The sequence below is a fragment of the Glycine soja genome, chromosome 15 (assembly GCF_004193775.1).
Source record: "Glycine soja cultivar W05 chromosome 15, ASM419377v2, whole genome shotgun sequence".
Classification (NCBI taxonomy): Eukaryota; Viridiplantae; Streptophyta; class Magnoliopsida; order Fabales; family Fabaceae; genus Glycine; species Glycine soja.
Genome location: NC_041016.1, coordinates 1,279,337 through 1,299,753, shown reverse-complemented (window position 1 = coordinate 1,299,753; position 20,417 = coordinate 1,279,337). Strand labels below are relative to the sequence as shown.

The 20,417-nt window shown below is 31.8% G+C and overlaps 2 protein-coding genes across 2 annotated transcripts; one reads left to right on the top strand and one right to left on the bottom strand.

Annotated features, from left to right (window-relative positions):
- Positions 1–259: 259 nt before the first annotated feature.
- LOC114386716 (pentatricopeptide repeat-containing protein At4g21065-like) lies at positions 260–2,524 on the bottom strand. The gene has a single exon (XM_028346756.1). It carries the CDS (start codon positions 2,387–2,389, stop codon positions 467–469), a length of 1,923 nt encoding a protein of 640 aa, XP_028202557.1. The 5' UTR covers positions 2,390–2,524; the 3' UTR covers positions 260–466.
- A 10,494-nt stretch (positions 2,525–13,018) lies between these two features.
- LOC114388717 (homeobox-leucine zipper protein GLABRA 2-like) lies at positions 13,019–19,228 on the top strand. The gene is made up of 11 exons (XM_028349362.1): positions 13,019–13,263; positions 13,363–13,613; positions 14,676–14,793; positions 14,946–15,140; positions 15,262–15,636; positions 15,946–16,047; positions 16,977–17,186; positions 17,686–17,860; positions 17,960–18,231; positions 18,330–18,416; positions 18,526–19,228. The coding sequence occupies exons 1-11, from the start codon at positions 13,174–13,176 to the stop codon at positions 18,904–18,906; spliced, it is 2,256 nt and encodes a 751-aa protein (XP_028205163.1). The 5' UTR covers positions 13,019–13,173; the 3' UTR covers positions 18,907–19,228.
- Positions 19,229–20,417: the final 1,189 nt, after the last annotated feature.

The window sequence follows — 20,417 nt, the reverse complement described above, 5'->3', positions numbered from 1 at the left end:
GTAGTATAGTATGTTAAAACAGAAACGGGAGTGTTATTTATCCTTCTTTTTAGTACAACGAGAGACCTGAAAATAGATATGAAAACCAAAAACACAAACCAAAACAAATAGTTCCCTAAACAGAACTTTCTTAGCCCAAATTAAGTCTTTGATGGATTATAAAACCTAATGAATAATTGAATATAATATGATTTTAAAAATACCTGCTGAAAGATAACGTTTGTAAGAAAAGCGTAATGATCATCGATGTTACATTGGCTATGCTGGTTAATTTACTTTGCACAATTAAATTACTCTTCAAAGATGAGACTCTACTATTAGCATGGAGTAAATTCTAGCCACTGAAATTATAAATACCGACTACTTCAATCCCTAATTTTACAAAACATCAATTTACTTAAGTTAAAAGATTGTAGCGAAAGAACTTGGAGTGAATGATATTTTTGTATAGTTAAGATAAGCTTCTTCACCAATAATCACCACATGAACACAGTCCATGCCTAAAATGATGATAGCGATTGACGTCTCTCACAGTTATCTCCCTCTCCGTGATTTTTGAGATGAACTTGATAGCAACATGGCAATCCTCACAAATTCGTAGATTCTTTGTTATCAAAAGCCTGGTTCCTGGCAATGTACTTATGAGTCCAAATGCAATAGCCAGTCTTTCACTGTGACTGCACACCATGTCTGTCTTCTCATCTTCCTCCACATCATGGAAGACAGATCCTGTATCTGGGACATACCCAGCTTCTCGCATTAGTCCTTCTAACCTCTTCAACTCAGCATATATTGCACCAGAATTTGGGTGCGAAACATCTCCAGAAAGAAATGCATAGACCTTGTTCTTTACTTCAATCCAGCTACAAGCAATGTTTTTCTTTATTCCTTTATCTATCATCAACTGCCTCAATCTAGCAACTCCTTCCCACTTACCTGATTGAGCATACATGTTAGCCAAAATCACATAATTGCCAGAATCATCGGGTTCAAGTTCAATTAGTTTCTCCAAAGCCACCTCTGCCAACTCCACATTCCCATGGGTTTTGCATGAATTCAGCAAAGCACCCCATACACCAGAATCTGGCATTACATCCATTTGTCTTATAAGATCATATGCCTCATCAAGTTGACCACAGTGACCAAGGAGATCAACCATGCAAGTGTAGTGTTCAACCGTGGGGTTGATGCGGCAATCCCTCACCATCAAGTTATACAATGCTCGCCCTTCATCAAGCAAACGCCCTCGGCTGCAAGCTGCAAGAGCACCAACAAAGGTTATATGATCTGGCTGAGCCTCTTTCATCATTCTCTCAAACAAGTCCAAAGCTTCAACAGCAAGACCATGCATCGCATACCCAGTAATAATTGCATTCCAAGATACAACCCTTTTCTCCCTAAGCCGCTCGAACAAGACACAGGCAACTTTCACAGAACCACATTTTGCATACATGTCTATCAAAGCAGTTTTGACCTTGTCATTGTATTGAAATCCATGTCTCCAACCAAATCCATGGATCTCCCTCCCATGAGGAAGACAGGCAATGTCAGCTGAAGATGAAATCACAGTGACTAGAGTTGCCTCGGTGGGTCTTACACCCTTTGCCGCCATCTCACAGCAAAGAGAAAGCGATTCATCGGGGTGTCCATTTTGAGCATAAGCTGCCAGCATGGAGTTCCATAACACAGCATCTCTGTCAACAATTTTATCAAACACGTGACGTGCATCCACCACGCAACCACACTTGGCATACATGTCAACAAGAGCTGCACCCACAAACACATCCCTCTCCCACCCAGATCGTATGACACGCTCGTGAATGACCCTTCCCTCTCCAATTGTGGAGAGTGCTGAGCATGCTTTGAGAACAAAGGGAAGAGTGAAATTATCGGGCTTGAGCCCGTACTCAAGCATCTGGTGGTAGAGTGAAATGGCAGTCTCGTGGGGTCCATTCCACGCATAAGCCCGAATCAAGACGTTCCACAGAAACAAATTCCCTTTGGGAATTTTATCGAACAGGTGATGGGCATTCCGCAGAGAGTTGCAGACGCTGTAAAAATTGACCAGTTTAGTGGCCAAATCTAGATTGTAAGCAATACCCAATTGGCACAATCGGGCGTGGAGTTGTTTCCCGGGCTCTAACGCCTTGGCAGAGATACAAGACTCGAGTAGTGAAGCGTAATAGTAGTGATTGGATGGTGATGAAGGGAATGAATCGACTTTGTGCTGAGGGATTAGTTGTGTGGCAAAAGATTGATGTAGGAAATAGTAAGGTGAAACGGGGAAGAGGTTCAGAGAGAATGAAAGTATGGAGAGGATTCTTGAGGTTTCCTGCGTCTTCCTAATGGAAGAGAAAGACATTTGATTTCTCAGAGAAAAATGCAGCATTCATTTCGAGTCGTTTGGCAAATGCCTTGTTACATAGCTTCTGTAATTTCTCTCTATCACATCATAAGACGGTCAAACAAACAAATTTGTGCATGCCGCTCTCTACATAACTACATCACATTTGAATATCGTTGAAACTATAAAAGGTGGATCTAATTAGTCCTCAAATTAAATTTATTTTTAAGAGATTAGTCCTCAAATTAATAAAATGACAAAATAATCCCATTAAATCTTGAACAATACATAAAAGCATTATTGTAAATACTCAGTCTTGAAAAATATCAACATCACTACTCCATTATTGAACTATAGAATCATAAGTCATAACAATGAATCTAATACAGTCATTTATATCAACATACTTTTTCCTCTTATTTTTAATAATATCTGGGTGTATTGTAAACAATAGGTAAGATCAAAGTGTCAATCTAGTTAGAATCTTTGCTTCTATTATAATACTTTTTTAATCACTATTATTTTTTTAGTTAAATATTTTTTTCCTATAAGTTAGTGTTATTTTCATTTTTGTTTTTGTATTTTTTTTAATAATTACAGTGATGAGAAACAAACTTAGGTTCTCATACAATTGCAGCGATTGGTGGCTTAAGCTCTTTAACTTAAAGTGGTATTGATCCAAAACTCTTTTTACAACTATGTCTTTTACCTGATTTATAGTAAGATGTGATTAAGTTCAAATTTATATTGAAAAGAATTTTTGTTTGGCCCAAATATCTTGAAAAAGACAACTTAAAGCTTCTTTGAATATCTTAACGCGAGCCCTATGATTGATTCACTTAGTATATGTCGCTTGAATTAACTTGTTTCAATTTTTTATTCATAATATTTTCTCTCCTCTAAACATTTCATTTTCAAATCTTTATCTGCATCATAACAAGATAAATTAACAACATTGAATGTGGTACTAATAACATTCTACTATGAGTTCTACTATGAGAGAGAACACTTATGTTAGATGAATTATGTGAATTTGAAATGGTCATTTTTCGGCAAATTTACAGGTGTGGGTAATTTAAAAAAAATTACAAGGAGTATTTTAAAAATAGTACAGGTTATGGGTAAGTGGTGTTCTAAAACACAACTTTAGAACATCATAATTTTTTTAAAATAATAAATAAAATATAAAATACTTGAAGTCGTAATTCAAAACACAACTTCAATGTTTATTTAAATATATAAATATATATATATAATACAGTGATGATCTAAAACATGATTTCAATGTTTTTTTTAAGAAAATTGTAATTCTAAAACCCTATTTTAAAACACGAATTTTTATATGAAGTCGTGTTTTAAAACAGACCTTACCCACAGCTTGTAGTATTTTCAAAATTTATTCATTCTTGTAATTTTTTGAAAAAGTTATCCTACTCCTATAAATTTGCCTCATTTTTCACTGAGAGTCAATTTGGATTTTGAGTTAGAAAACATTTTTATTGAATTCAATATAATAAATACATACTCCTTATTTTGTGTTTCATTTCACTCATGAAGTTGAATAAACTTGAATTGGAGTTTTTTATTGACTTTTTTAAAAATGATTTAATATAAGTTTTTGAATTATTTGTGAAATTTTAAATAGGCGCTTAAACTATTATTTTTTATTTGGACAATTGATCATGTAATCATGTAATTTTTTTTATTGGATAATTGATCTTGTAATTTTTTTAATTGAGTCCCTATCATTTTGTGACAGTTTTAAGTCGTAAAAAAGTAATCACAAAAACCTATTTTTTTTTTAGTTAAGAGACTATTAATAAAAAGTTTAGTACTTACTTGAAAATTTGCAAAAGATTCAAGGAATTGTCAAGTATATTAAAAAAATTTATAATAATTCACAATCTTATTCAATCAATTGGATTAACCACCCTTGTTTGTGAATATGTTACTTTAATTACTTTATAGTAATACATTTGTAATTCTTATGTTGAAATTAAGTTTTTTTTTAAAGAAGGCTGAAATTAAGTTATTTATTAGTTTACTTTTATTTTCAATTTCAAATGAAATAATTGATAGTACATGCATCTACTATTGTTAATTAAATATCTTAGTTTAGACGAATTTAATCCTCTCTTACATGAACATAATCTTTATTAGATATCCAGGCTATTAAGTTATTTTGAACTTAGGAAATAATTCGAATCTAAATATTTGACACTGTCAAAGTTTAAAATTGAATAAGAACAAATATAATACATTGCAACTTATTTTCACAAACGTCAAACGCCCTCCAACGAAGTGAAGATATTGGGAAGTGGAAATTTTTAGTATTTTGCATACATTTTTAAAATTAGATTTGAATAAAAAAAAAGTGGCCCAGCCCATCCTAATGAGTTTGAGCCCATTCGTTTTGTTTGGTCAGTAAAGATAATTTATGTTCCAATTCTTGCGTTGTCACGAAGTCGAAGATCATGTTGCATGGTATGGAACTTTTTATTTTCTTCCGTGTTTTGGTAAATGCCGATAATGATATGATAGTCCATAAAGCAGCTTTATCATTGCGGAGAGTTTTCCATTTCAATACTTCATTTATCAAAGTTCTGTATTTTTGTTTCTATAGTTTTAGGAAGTATTTGCGAATTTGCGATTCTGAAATCGATAACCTACATTTGGGGCAATGCAAGGTTCAATATCCTATAGCTCTAGGCTCTAGCATTCTGCCAATGTACATGACAAAACATTATTATTTGGTTTCAATCTACATTGAGTTTCCGATGTTTCTTTGCTTTTAATTATTACAACTTACAAAGGACAAAGAATCTTAGTTTCATTTTTCGTTTGGTTTGTTTTTGTTTTTATATGTTTTAATTAATAATTGCAAAGAGTATTACTTTTATACTCACTTCCACTGACGAGTTTATAAAGAAATTTGAATACTCTGGGCCATTTTGTTTTTAGATAGTGTGTTTTATTTCTATTTTTTTATCAATAATTATAAAGAGGCTATTTTATTTTACTTTGAGAGGAGAATGGTAGAATCAACTGTAGACTGTAGACTCTGTTTTTATCATTTTCTTTATAATACATGATGTTTTTCTTTTATAACTACATGTATACTTCTTTTATAGAAATCAATTATATTTGAGTTAATTTAACATAATAGGGTTAGTTTCCTCAAAATTACATCTCAAGTCATTTTTTTAAGGAAAATCAAGTATTATCTCTGCCGGAAAAATATGGTGTTATTTTATAATTATATAAAAAATGAAGAAAATAAAAAAAATAATCTCAAAGCATATCTCTAGACTCGCTAATATTCTGTTAATAATTGATTTAGTTGTTTCTTCCCAATATTCCGTTCCACTCGTTTTTTTTTTTCAAACTTCTTGGCATTTCTCGTAGCTGTTATCTTATGTGGATAACATTGTAAGACGATGGTCTAGTGTAACATTGTTTTTCCATATTCTTGTCAAATGCTTAACTGTAAAACTGTCTAGGTAGTCTGCATTGAAGGTCACCAAGGTTTGAATCAGATTCAGAACACATTCCAAATTGAACTGTTGACTGGTTGTGGAATAGATAAGGAAAGAATTTCAGCGGGAAAAATATAGACGAACAAGATAGCAAGTATCAACTTTTTTTTTTGTTGGACAATAATAATAATAAGGTTTGAACTTAATGACTCATAAAAATTATGCAAGTCTTCTATCACATTAAGTTGACCCTAATATATAGAAGAAGTTCCAAGTTGATACAATTTGATAACCAAGAAATCCTAAATGCCTACCCTACCCCTTCCCATCCCCCACCCCCCAAAAAAAAATTCAACTTATTAAAATCCTAAATGGACCTACCACTATATTATTTGTTATTATTTCGTATCCATATTATGTTTCTTGTTATTTGTGTCTAATCCCCTAGTGGTAGTTGCTTTGTTCTCTACGTTAACGTTAGTTTGAATGATGATACAAAAGGCATCAAGAATGTTGTTGGTAGATCAACCTTTTCAGTAGTCTTAAAGAATAGTCCAGTAAACGGCCCTACACTGAATGATTATTCCTATTCCTGTTTCTAATTTCAATTATTGAAATTTCCACGAGTGTTTTTCTTATTTTAATCTCAATGAAACATATAAAGACTTTTATGTGAAATATACCGGGAAAAGTAGGAACTAATCCTCCATTTAGAAGGAAATTAAATTGCAGTTACACCATTCTGAAGCCTGTTATTTGAAATTGAATCATATCAACTGTTACTGTCCGTCGAGTCTGAGTCTTGTTTGATCTTCAAGTTCTTATGTGTGTGTAGAGACAGAATTAATATTTTAAAAAAGAAAACGAGCCATTGTAAACAAAATAAAAAAGCTAAGTTTTATCTAATTATTATGGTATTACAATTTGTATCGGTATAAAAGTTTTAAGAAATAAAATAAAACATTATAAAAATATGCAACTAAAAGTATCTAAAGTGTCTATATAGTATTCATTATTCAACATGAATACATATTCGACATCACTACAGTATTTGAAGTGTCCATGCTGCTGCTTCTTCACGTATAGTATATACAGCATTGTCTGCAAAATTTTAATGTCAGTATATGGATAATGGGAGAGATTATTTTCTACTAAAATCCTCCACGCCAAGAGTTTAATAAGATGAGACTAGTAGAGATATGCATGGCCTGAGTTTCAGCAATGGCTATGGCCATGATTTTCTTTTTGAATGTTTGCGCGCGTGTGTGTGTGACAGCACTATTCGGTGTTCGCTTTTCATTTCGCTTCTATTTCATCTACTCTTCATAGCTAACTGTCTCTCAAAGTTGGATGAAAAGGTCATCTGAATGAATTTTTGTATCTACAACAGGTGTTCATTGTAAATTATTTTTTAATGACTGCAGAAACCTGATTATCATGAAAAAAAAAAATTTACCCAAGGGAAACATCAAACTCTATTGATTTTAATTTGTGTTATAAGTGGCTAGTCAATTCCCTGAATTACGTGCCGTGATGAAATTTAAACGCTTAGCTTGGTTGTTAGATAAATTTCTAATGTTGCTAGTCTTAGGCAATGCAAGTTAGTCTATAGGAAGATGTTCATTAACTTGTGTGAGTAGGCTCTAGTTTGTTTGATGCAGGGAAAGGAAGAGCTAGAATTGGATATAAACACTTTACTTTTTTCACTCTATATGAGCAATTCTGGTGTTGTCTTTGAGGTTCTAGAACTAGTGATTTAAGTCTATTTAATGTAGTTAAATTGATACTGATATATGTAAGTGCTAGAAAACAAAATTTCAGCTACTTTGCCCAGGGTAATTTAAGATATATCTGTAATCATGTTAAAATGAAGAGCAGAAAATCAGTGTGTTTACCTTCACTGGATGACGAGGAAACAAAGGATTTAACGTAGAGAATCCAAGTAGTTATTATTGTTAGATGCAATGAAATCATTGTACGGACATGTAGTTTATTGGCATAATAACTTATGATATCTCTTTGTGCCAAGGCATAACGAATTTTGGTGTATTTTGAGTCACTAAAACTTTGCTTTTGAATTTATTAATTGCTTAGCTTCTATAAGTAAGAAGTATGAATAGTACTCCCACAAGGGTAGCCAATAACTTATTATTTTCTTTCAACTGTTAATTATTTTTTGTCTCCCTCCTTGCTAGTCTCCCATGTTTAAAGCCTGCTACTTCTACCTTTTGTGAACCAAAACCTATTTTATCAAAGAAAATGACAAAGGTTTCAAAACAATGAAAGCAAGATATATACCTCTTTCCCGTGAGTTTTGGTGTTTCTGTTTTCGCTTTCCTTAGTGGAGAGGAGGATCAAAAAGGTGTGAGGAATTTAAGATGAAAAAAATTTAAAAAGGCAACATAAAGTAAAGAGAGATGAAAAAGTAACCTCAAATCAATTAATGTTTTACTCTATTAGGTTTGTGCTCGAATCATTTGATTGCTTCAAGTTATCTACCGTTCCCAACCACCAAAATAAAGGAGAAAAAATAGCATGAAACCTAAAAAGAAAAAACATTATGGCTTAACTGTTTTGAATAGCAGATAAACTTAATCATAACCCAGATGACACCAAAACTTTAATTATGGAATGTTATGGCAGATGTATCTGACAAAAAGTATGCCTATAATCTTTATCCTTCGTTGTCACAAACATTCTGCAGTGAAGATTTAGATCTTGTACATCAACAACCATACAAAATTCAGGGGCAAAAAATGGAAGAAATTAAAATCTACAGCTGATGAACATTAGCAAAAACTAGTCGCAAGAGAAACATTAATAATAATTTTTTTTAATGTACTCTTTGTTATTAGATAAATTTTACATGAGATTTATTAAATAAGGAATAAGTCTAATTAATGTAAGTGGGACATTTTTAAACTAGGTTTTAGGTTTAAATTTTTTACGTATAGAAAAAATTATTATCGTAACTTTCATGTCAATAAATAGTTTGTTCAAGCCATATATGCATAACTTTTTTAGTATGTTTCACGTTCAAATTTTCTGGGTAGAAAATTGCCTCTAATAAAATATATTTGTGGTATAAAGCCAAAAATCTATAACTTTTACAATCTTGCAGCTTTTCTAATGAAGTTTGTAACATTTGCTATTATGGTATGTAGTTTTTAATGTAGTTTGTAAAGTGTATAATTCTAAAAATAGATATTATGATACTCCCTTTCTTAAGAGATTATAAAAGTAAACCCTACAAATTGCATGTCCACACGTTGCAACACTATTATTATAATTCCACGAATGCTATTTATTTTAATGAATCATGCATGAATGCAAAGAATTTTAACGAATTGCGTAATATTATTTTTTAAAAATGAGGATATTTATATATGAAAATTCAAAATACGGATTATTATTATTTTTAAAAAAAATTAAAAGAAAAATTATCAATAATTATTGGTCAGTTGAGTTTGGTTTCCTTCAATCGAGTTTGAGTTCAAGCAAACGTGATACACTAAGTTTGGTTTCCCTCGACAAGATATCAAGTTTGAGTTCAAACAAAGGTGATAAACAGTATTCTTTTCTAAGGTTATATTTGATAAAATTAGTGAAAAAGTTAAATAAAAGTTAAAAAATTAATTTATTAAATTATAAGTGTCTGATAAAATTAATTATTAAAATAAATAAAAAAATATAAAATGATAGAAAAATAATAAAATTATAATATATTTTTGAAAAATAAAAAAAAATTGATAAATATATAAAGATAAAAAAAAATTAAAATTACAAGCTAACATTTTAAAAAATGCTACTTAAAATTACATTTCAAAAAATACTATAAGTTATTAAAGCATTACTAAAATAAACTTATTTATTAAAAAATGCTACTTGAAGTTAAATTTCAAAAGATATTACAAGTTATTAAAATAAATTTGTTTATAAAACAGTAAAATAAATTTTTAAGTTAGTAAAAAAAAGTTTGAAGTATCTCACAGAACAGCCTAAATGTAAATATTTTTCATTCTGAAAAATTTCTTCCATAAGATTTCTCTTCTTGCTACCTTATCTTTGAGGATTTAAATTTGTTCATCTTTTCATATCCTTTAAGATTATCTCGCCACATCCTTTTTCCTTACCATTACGATTGTACCGTACGGCATGTCCAAGCTGAGTCGGCTTATATTGTTTTCGTTAGTTTTCTTTTCTTTTTCTCATTTCGTGTTTCTTTTTTCATAGTCAACTTTGGTGAGAATGGTCGTTGTGGCATGTTGGACATATATAGGTGAATAGAAACTATAAGGTTGTATTTTAAAAGATAAAAAATAGTCAATAAATTAGTTAATTTTTTAAAAAAATTCCAAGGTTTAAAAAATTAAGTTTTAATTCAAAGTTATTAGCTGAAAGTTATTGTGATAATTTATTATATTAAAAATATTTGATCAAATTAATTGTTAAATAATAAAGCAAAGTGGCATGAAATCATATGTTTATATGATTTTTTGTATAATTTTTATTTTATAAAAAAATATTTTTAGGTAACTATAATTTTAGATATTTTAATTAAATTTGAATTCTTATACTTTTTGTTTTTAGAAAAATCTTATAAACTTTGATAAAATAGCACAAGATTAAAAAAGGTATAGTGAATACGAAATTTTATTAAAATGTAAAGGCAAAAATAGAAATAGTAATGATAAATTGTAAGTTATAAATCCAAAATCTACTTCAAATAACATTTGAAAAATGATTCAAGCTTTTTTAAAGGTAAAAATGTTACTTTATGTTGTATTTGAAAAATATTATAATCAGTAAGATAAATTACTCTAGTAAAAATAATTATTTTAATTAAATAAACTTAAAATTTATAAATTAATTGAAATATTTTTTTATAGATCACAAGTATATTTCATAAGAGATAATCGTATTTGAGTAGACTAAAATTATTATAAACAACTCAATCTCTTAAGTATTTAACACAATTACCTATTAAAAATTAGACTTTAGACCATTAATTAAAATAAAATAATCTTTCTTGATCTACACATTTAAAAATCAATAGAAATGACTTATCCAATACATATACAAAGTAACATTCATAATTCAAAGGGATGATTATTATGAAATAGAAACATTATGCTTTGGCCATTACAATTATAGTTTTGTCTGATATAGAATCCATTATGAATGGGGGTAGAAACAAAAGTGTAATTGTTATATATTTTTTAAAAAATTATGAGCAAACTTTTTTTAAAAGAAATGTATAAACAAAATATGAATTAGAAACAAAGGTGTGTCTGTGTGTGGAATTAGTTAATTAATTACCTAAAATATGAAAAATAACGTAAAAAACATATTTATGTATATTGAGTATTATATATAATTAAATTTAATATATTATTAAAAATGAGAGTATTAATTAGGAAAAAATAATAATTAAAACGACTAGTATGCATATGTTTTACTCAAATTATTTTATAAATTCAATGTTTATAATAGAATTCGAGTAAAGGAAAATGTAGAAACCAAAATGAAGTTTTACAAAATTATAATAATAATAACAATAATATAACAACAATAGTAATTATATATAATAACAGGATATGATAATTTTTAGAAGAAAAGAAAGGTATATGTGTTATAATGAGTATGAATTAAATCTTGATGAAGTTGTTTTATAGAGGTGAAATTAAATGTTTAGATCTCAATTTTGAAAGATAATGTAATTAGAAAAATATATAATTTTTTTTAGTAACATACATTTTTGAATTTAGAGACTATCTCTTATGTAAAAGATAGAGTTTATTTCCTTCCTTATTTAAATTTACTATATTTTCTAAATCTAAGTAGCCTACTTGACTGATCATCGATTGTGAAAGTTTGTCTAGGAGTAGAATATAAATACAAAAAAGAAAAAACTTAATTAGAATATAGATAAATAACTTTTTTTAAAGCACTAAATAACCTTATTTTATTAATATCTAAACGTAAAAATAAGTTTCACCGACTCATAGGAAATTAAGTTGTAACAAGTATTCATAACAAAACACAGTAACCACTAACCCTGTACGAAAGCACGAGGAAAAAAAAAAGATTTCCAAATCAGAATGAGCATGTTTCATTGTTTTGGAAGAAAATTATGATAGTACTTTTTAGGTGAGAAAATTTGTTGTAATAACTATTTATACACAGAAACCTGTACGAATGGACGAGAAAAAAATTCCAATTCAGACATATTTTGTCACCAAATATTCTTATTTTTTATTATTCTAATATTAGTATGAAATATTTATCATAAAAAAATAGTGATTAATTTTTATCAAGAAAATATTTTTCTCTCAACGTGATATACTTTATATCCAAAATCTAAATTCTAACCCTCAACAACTTAGATTAAAAAACATAAATTACTATTACTTATTTCAACCAATATTGGTTTTTGTTGCCAAACCTAAACTATGACACGCCATGTATAAAAATCGGTCTAGTTAATAAAAATAAAGCTTATATTTTATAAAATATAAATTTGAATCCTGCAATATATTGATATAAAATTTTGGTTAATATGCAATATGTATAAATATTCTATAAGTGTTTCTTAAGTTGTGAAGCCTGTCCTATTAATAGTTATAAGCTCTTAGAACTCAATTTATCTAGATTTTTTTAGCGAATAAAAAAATACCATGACCCACAATGGCATATTGAATTGGTTTATCGTATACATAAATAGTTAGCTCACAACATAATTCCATAGAAAATAAGAAAAAAGTACCATAACATAATTATTAATTTAGCTTGAATACAGCCTTGATCCTTATATTTTGTAAAATTGATAATTTTAATTTTCCTATTTTAAAATAAATATATTTGATCATTCTATTTTAAAAATTCACATGTATTTATTTCTTTTATTTTAGTCCAATTAAATTCTATATCTAACAACATGTTTATTTAAGGTACTACCAAAAAAAATGATTTAATTACCTCCAAACATAAAAAAAGAATAAAAATTGAAGCAATTAAAAACAAGTATAATAATACCTAAATTCAATTCCTGTAGAAAAAGAAAAAAAAGTGGAAGGTGGAAAGAAGAGATTGTTGTTGTTGTAGTGTAGTAAGATACCGTTGGAGGCATAAATTGAAGTGCCCAAGTTAGTTGTTTATCTAACAGTCAATCCTACCAGCCTCCTCCACATTATAGAGTAAATGATTTTAAAAACATTAGCGAGTTCCTTTCTTTTGTTTTTATATTCTTAAAACCCACCACTCCATACGTCACTTTCTCCCTTCCCCCTTGCTTCCCTTGCCTCTGCCATTTTTGATCCTTCATAAACTCACCATTCTTCATTCCCTTCATCAATGGCCGCCGACATGTCCAACAATAATAATCCTCCTCCCACTTCTCACGCCAAAGACTTCTTTGCTTCTCCTGCTCTCTCTCTCAGCCTTGTAAGTATTATAACTTAACTACTCAACCATACACTTCTTTCTTTCTTCTATATGCTTTTCTCTCCTCTCTCTTGAGTCTTGTCGCTTTCTGCATTCAAGGCTGGTATTTTTCGCCATGCCGGGGTTGCCGCGGCGGATGAGGCTGCCACTTCGGTGGAGGAGGGTGAAGAGTGTGAGAGGTTAGATGATATTAGCAGCGAGAACTCCGGTCCCACAAGATCCAGATCAGAGGATGATTTCGAAGTTGAAGCTGAACATGAAGATGACGATGCTGATGGAGACAAGAACAAGAAGAAGAAGAGGAAGAAATATCACAGGCACACTGCTGACCAGATCAAAGAAATGGAAGCGTACGTTACTATAATAATTATTAATCTCACTTTTTTATTTTGTGTGTGTGCCTGCATATTTGCTTAGTTAAGAGATGTTTAGCAATATTGAAATATATTATAAATTTTAAAACTTTGTAAATTTCACGTCTTTATTTAATAAGCTCCATCACCTGTAATTTTATAGTTTTCAGTCAAGTATAAATGTATAATACAAAGTGTGATGTTGCTAGCACTAGTTTTGATGGAGGAAGCACTATTTTTTTATTTATTCGACAAATACTAGTTTATCATAATGTTAGTTTTGTTAACCAAAAAAATCGAACTCGCCTTATTTCTCCAAAAGACTATTGACATTGATTAATCATGATTGAGCAATGTGCATTATATTTTGCGTACACTTTTTCTTTGAGCTTCTGGCATCCCTCCTGCACAGTACTACTATCACTATGTGTCTTCATTACTACTAGCTAGTTACTATATATATATATATATATATATATATATATATATATATAGAGAGAGAGAGAGAGAGAGAGAGAGAGAGAGAGAGAGAGACGCCTATGATGATTATTTGTTAATTAAGAACGGCTAAGAAACAGCTTTATATATATATATATATATATATACCTGTTGGATGATTTTCTTTGCACATATTATTAATTGTTAAGTAAGGAAGTAATCAGTCATTTATTTAGGGGGTCATCAATGAATCAAAATAATGATTTGCATGCCAGCGTTACCAGTGGGACTTTAAAGCATGGCTGCGTAGTTTATACCGTACTACTGGCCACGATTATGAGTAAATTTATTGATATCGTATGGTTACAAAAGGACGATGATTAAAAGACAGCTTAAATTTTTTTATTTTTGAACTGCTTTTGCTTTATTTCTTTGTTTGATGTAAACCACTGTTTTTTTTAGACCTCTTTCCACTTGATTAATTTGTGTTACTGTTACACATTTATATCATGTCTGCATTATTTGAACCCCATTTTTTGGACTATTCTGCACTTCAGAATTGAAGCTTGTAGTGAAAGGTAAATCAAGAGAAAAGTTGATGTCGTGAATGTAATGTTGCAGGCTTTTCAAAGAGTCACCACATCCTGATGAAAAGCAGAGGCAACAACTAAGCAAGCAATTAGGCCTTGCCCCAAGGCAAGTCAAGTTTTGGTTCCAAAATCGTCGAACCCAAATCAAGGTAATTTAATTTAAATTTATTAACTTACCCGCATCCCCAGTTACCGCATCAACTCCATTTCATTTTCTTTAATAATTGTTTTTCTTTTGTTGAGTTTAATAATAATATATATGCATTATTATATACACATATATGTAATCGGCTTTTCGCAGGCAATACAAGAGCGTCATGAAAATTCTTTGTTGAAGTCAGAAATAGAGAAACTAAAGGAGAAAAACAAGACCTTACGAGAGACCATAAACAAAGCTTGTTGCCCCAACTGTGGCGTGCCTACCACAAGCAGAGATGGTGCCATGCCAACTGAAGAACAACAACTACGTATTGAAAATGCCAAACTCAAAGCTGAGGTTTAATGTTAATGTTAATTCACATTATTACTTTCTTTAATTTCCTTGATATGAAAAGAAATTAAAATAAATATTGAAGATTTACACTCTATAATCTATATATATCAACACGTGTGTGTAGGTAGAGAAGCTCCGAGCAGTTTTAGGGAAATACGCACCAGGGTCAACGTCCCCTTCATGTTCTTCTGGCCATGACCAAGAGAATAGAAGCTCTTTGGATTTTTACACTGGAATTTTTGGACTTGATAAGTCAAGGATAATGGATACAGTAAACCAAGCTATGGAGGAGCTCATCAAGATGGCTACCGTGGGGGAACCATTATGGCTTCGTAGCTTCGAGACTGGTCGCGAAATTCTTAACTATGATGAATATGTTAGGGAGTTTGCAGTTGAAAATTCAAGCAGTGGAAAGCCAAGGAGATCCATTGAAGCCTCAAGAGACACTGCAGTTGTTTTTGTGGATCTCCCTCGGCTTGTCCAAAGTTTTCTAGATGTGGTAAGAATAAGATACCTGTATGTGTGTGTAGAGTGCTTCTTGAATTATAAATGCATTCTTGAATCATATGAATAACCACTGTACTTCGTGGGCTTAATCAGGGTTTTACTATCTATGAGGCTCAAATAGAATAGTAAAAGATACAGGTGGTACAAAAAGAAAAAAGAACCATATGAATATTAGAGTTGTCTCAAATAGCTTTTTAATCTCTTGTAACAAAGTGTCTCTTATATAAAAGTACTTCGTGAGTAAGTTCTGGGTTAGAATGAATATATATTATTTCCTTTTGACTTGTTATGCTTCTTGCAGAATCAGTGGAAGGAAATGTTTCCGTGTTTAATATCTAAGGCGGCCACTGTTGATGTAATATGCAATGGAGAGGGTCCTGGCAGGAATGGTGCAGTGCAACTGGTAAGGGGAAAATGTTACCACTGTGCTAGCTTTTGTTTTACATGGTTACCTAATTCTCTCAGTAATTAATTCTCCGCATCACACACAAAATTCACCGTACCACAAACCGTATACTTGAATTCGCTGGGCCCTACTTAATGAAAGGTTTGATAAAACTTTAAAGTTTTAGTCAGATACACTAAATTGAAATGCCAAAAGAAAAATTAGTATGTGTCATATATAACCTCAATCGCTTTCATTCAACCTAGTGTTTCAAATAAAATTCATTTCCCGTTGTAAAACAGAAAGGACACTTCAAACGTGGATTTATTGATATGGAATTTCTTTTCTCCAAGTGGTCGAACCATGACAAACAAAGAGAAAGGGTGGTTTTAAGCTGTTTTCGTACTTATGGATTTTTCATCCTAAAGTTATAAATGTTTAAACTAAAAAATTTGAGTTGCATGTGTAAACTTACGCTTCCGCTTATAGAAATTACGGTTTATTAGCCCATTCCTTTGATTTCTGTTTCAAAATATAAGTGCTTATCACCTTTTTCGTGTCTTTAAAACACGACCTTTATTTATATCACACAAAGTATAGACAAAGTTACCATTTATCACTGTTGGCATTTTCCTCTTAGTTCCCCACATCTTATCCAATGGGTGTGTCCAGCTGGAATCTCTCTCTCTCTTTCTTTGTCTCTACGTGTTCTTTTATTAAAAAAAGATTTTCCTCTCAGTGGCTAAATGCCAATCAAAAAGCACATAAACCAGTGTTTTATTACTTCTTTTATATAAAATTCTTGAACATAGAAAGACAAGCATGACCTCGTTCTAAGTTATAAGATGTGGACACTGGACAGTGAAACTTTTTCCTGGAAGTACTAAAGGCACAACAAATTTAATTTGACAATAAAACTCTAAACCTTAATTTTGTATTGGGTGCAGATGTTTGCTGAGCTGCAAATGCTCACTCCTATGGTGCCCACAAGAGAAGTATATTTTGTCCGTTTCTGCAAGCAGTTGAGTGCTGAACAGTGGGCAATCGTTGATGTATCCATAGACAAAGTAGAAGACAACATTGACGCGTCCCTCGTGAAATGCAGAAAACGCCCTTCCGGTTGCATTATTGAGGACAAGTCCAATGGCCATTGCAAAGTATGTACAAATTCAAGTCCTAAATATATTTTAGTTTACACTTTTGTTACATAAAGGACCCATAAAAATTTCAACCTCTATATTTTGTTTTTTTAGGAAAACCCTTAATTGGTCATTGTATATAGTCGGTGCGAGCAAAGTCTAATTTATGAGAAAAATAAAATAAAATAGAGGATGGGTACAACAACTGGGTGTTACTAGTAAGCTAGCTAGTGTGTGAGTATGACCATTGCAGCTAATTTTGTCGGTGGACATCGTGTAAATTAAGGATGCACTTTCATAGGCACCATTAGTAATCAATAATCATCACTTGAAAGAAGCAAAGCAATAAAATTATGGTGTTAATTAAATAAACGAAGATAAATAGTATCTTATGAAGATAAAAACATTTTTTTTTTAGTTTAGTAATTAGAAGAATTGGTGAAGGGGGTTTAGAATTATTGAAGTAAAAAATGTAGCATAGACTAGACTACATGTTGATCTTTGTTTTTATCTTTAGGTAATATGGGTGGAGCACTTGGAATGCCAGAAGAGTGCAGTCCATTCAATGTATCGCACCATTGTGAACAGTGGCCTAGCTTTTGGGGCCAGGCATTGGATTGCGACTCTACAACTTCAATGTGAACGTCTAGTTTTCTTCATGGCAACAAATGTTCCCATGAAGGATTCAACCGGTGAGTAATAAATTCTAATAAGTTACTTCTACTTTGTTATTAAATACTTAACTTAGGAGCAGCTACAAAATGGAAGAGTGTTGCATGACAAAATGTTAGGTGTTGCCACGTTGGCCGGGAGAAAAAGCATTTTGAAGTTGGCACAAAGAATGACATGGAGTTTCTGCCATGCAATTGGCGCGTCAAGCTTCCACACATGGACTAAGTTTACAAGTAAAACTGGAGAAGACATAAGGATAAGTTCTAGAAAGAACTTGAACGATCCTGGTGAACCTCTTGGGTTGATATTGTGCGCTGTTTGTTCTGTATGGTTGCCTGTCTCACCTAATGTTCTGTTTGATTTCCTGAGGGATGAAACGCGACGAACTGAAGTACCACTCTCTTGTCTCCTTTCCTTCTCAATCCTTTTGTCAATTTTGGTTAATAATTTGAATGGTTAAATGTCCTGATACGTATCACATTATCTTAGTGGGACATCATGTCAAGTGGTGGGACAGTGCAGTCCATTGCAAATTTAGCCAAAGGACAAGACCGAGGAAATGCCGTAGCCATTCAAGTAAGTTACTTCGGTTCAAATTTCAATACCTTAAAATGAAAATGCAAAGTGCATTGAGGTAAAAAAGACATGGTTCTAAGTGAAATATGGTATTCTTCTGATTTGGCAGACAATTAAATCGAAAGAAAACAGTGTGTGGATACTGCAAGATAGCTACACAAACCCTTATGAGTCAATGGTGGTATATGCTTCTGTGGACATTACTGGCACTCAGTCTGTGATGACAGGATGTGATTCGAGCAATCTTGCCATACTGCCCTCAGGATTCTCTATTATTCCTGATGGTCTTGAGTCAAGGCCATTGGTGATTAGTTCAAGGCAGGAAGAAAAAAATACCGAGGGAGGATCTTTGTTTACAATGGCATTCCAGATTCTTACCAATGCTTCTCCCGCTGCCAAGTTAACAATGGAGTCTGTGGACTCGGTCAACACTCTTGTATCTTGTACATTGAGAAATATCCGAACGAGTCTACAATGTGAAGATGGCTAGTCAAAATCAGATAATCACTTGATAGAGAGTCATAGACTTTAATTAGCTGTGATAATCTTAGGCTCTCTATTCCCTTTTTTGGATGGTATTCGGTTTGGCAAAAATAGCTTGCTTTTGTCCCCTTTCTCCGTTTCTGGGTTAGTTTTACTCATTATTCCACTACCAAGGAGGGTTGGTTGAGTTTGTATATCTGTATCTGCAGTTCTGTAGGTAGAAAGATAGACAAAAAGCTTTTAGAACCTAGAGTATTAAGTATGGCGTGTATAGAATTATCATTTGTTAATTCCTTATGCAGTTGGTTTTTTGGTAGTAATTTTGATTATTCCTGCCTTACATGGTTGATTTGATGGCTCAAATTGGAATTATTGACCAAAAAAGGATAGAGCTAGTAATGACAAGTTACTTCACACCCAGGTTCTGCTCTAACAATGTAATAATCTTTTACAAATCTTCACGAAGCTGTGCGGTTCACGTTTATGTCGGAAACAAACGTTACAGTTTCTTGCAGCCCAAATTATAAACATCCAAAACTGTGCATGTCAGGTTGATAAAACCAAACCAATTGAGCAAAAAAAAAAGGTTAATAAAACCAATCAGGTTTCAAAGACGGGACTTATCAGAGCAAAAAGAAGGGGAGTAGAAAGTTCCAACTTAAGGAAAACAATAATTTGTCAGAACCGAGACTTAAGCACATGAAAACGATCAAGAAACGTATTAATACTTTTTTTTTTAAAATAAAAAAAAAGATGATTTTGCTTGCTATGTCTTTCTGGGTAATATATTTAGTCTCAGGTCTGGCACCCTGCACAGTTGGCAATGTTATTAGCCTTTAATTTACGCGGGGAAATTCTTCCAAAAGAAATGGTTACAAAAATACAATCCCGGACAAGTATGTGCAGGTAATATACCGGTAACCAGGCCCTTGTTTCTAGGTCAGCATCAATCTCTGCTTTGTCTCATGCATGTGTGCATGGTATTTTGCATAATTTGGCTGCCATTTCCATCAAGTGACTCTTTATTTGCATCCCCCCCCCCCCCCCCCCCCCCCCCCCCCCTTCAAGCTATTGTTAGAAAGCTGACAACCAAGTGCAAACCCTCCTGTACAGATGGTGCAAGAAGCCCCCGTGCTAAACAAAGAAACCATGGACTATACATCTAATTCTAGGAATGAACTTATACGAAAGTACAGTGGAACCAAGTCCTATATTCCAATCGAGTGTGTTTGGAACACGAGAGGGACAAAATACTAGAGAGAACACCATCAATGGGTGCCAATCACAAGTGAACTTGATATCATATCTAATCCAAAAACTTAAGAATCTAGTTTGAGTCTTTATCAATTATATGTTGCTCAACATACCTATATCTATCAAATTTGGGACTTCTTGCACAGCAACACTTTTGAGGATAATATCAAGATCATTGCATTTAATCTACGGCGCATTATTATTACTACAATTTAACAGGAATTTGCATTTTATTGACTACAGTACTAAGTTGTAATTGTATAA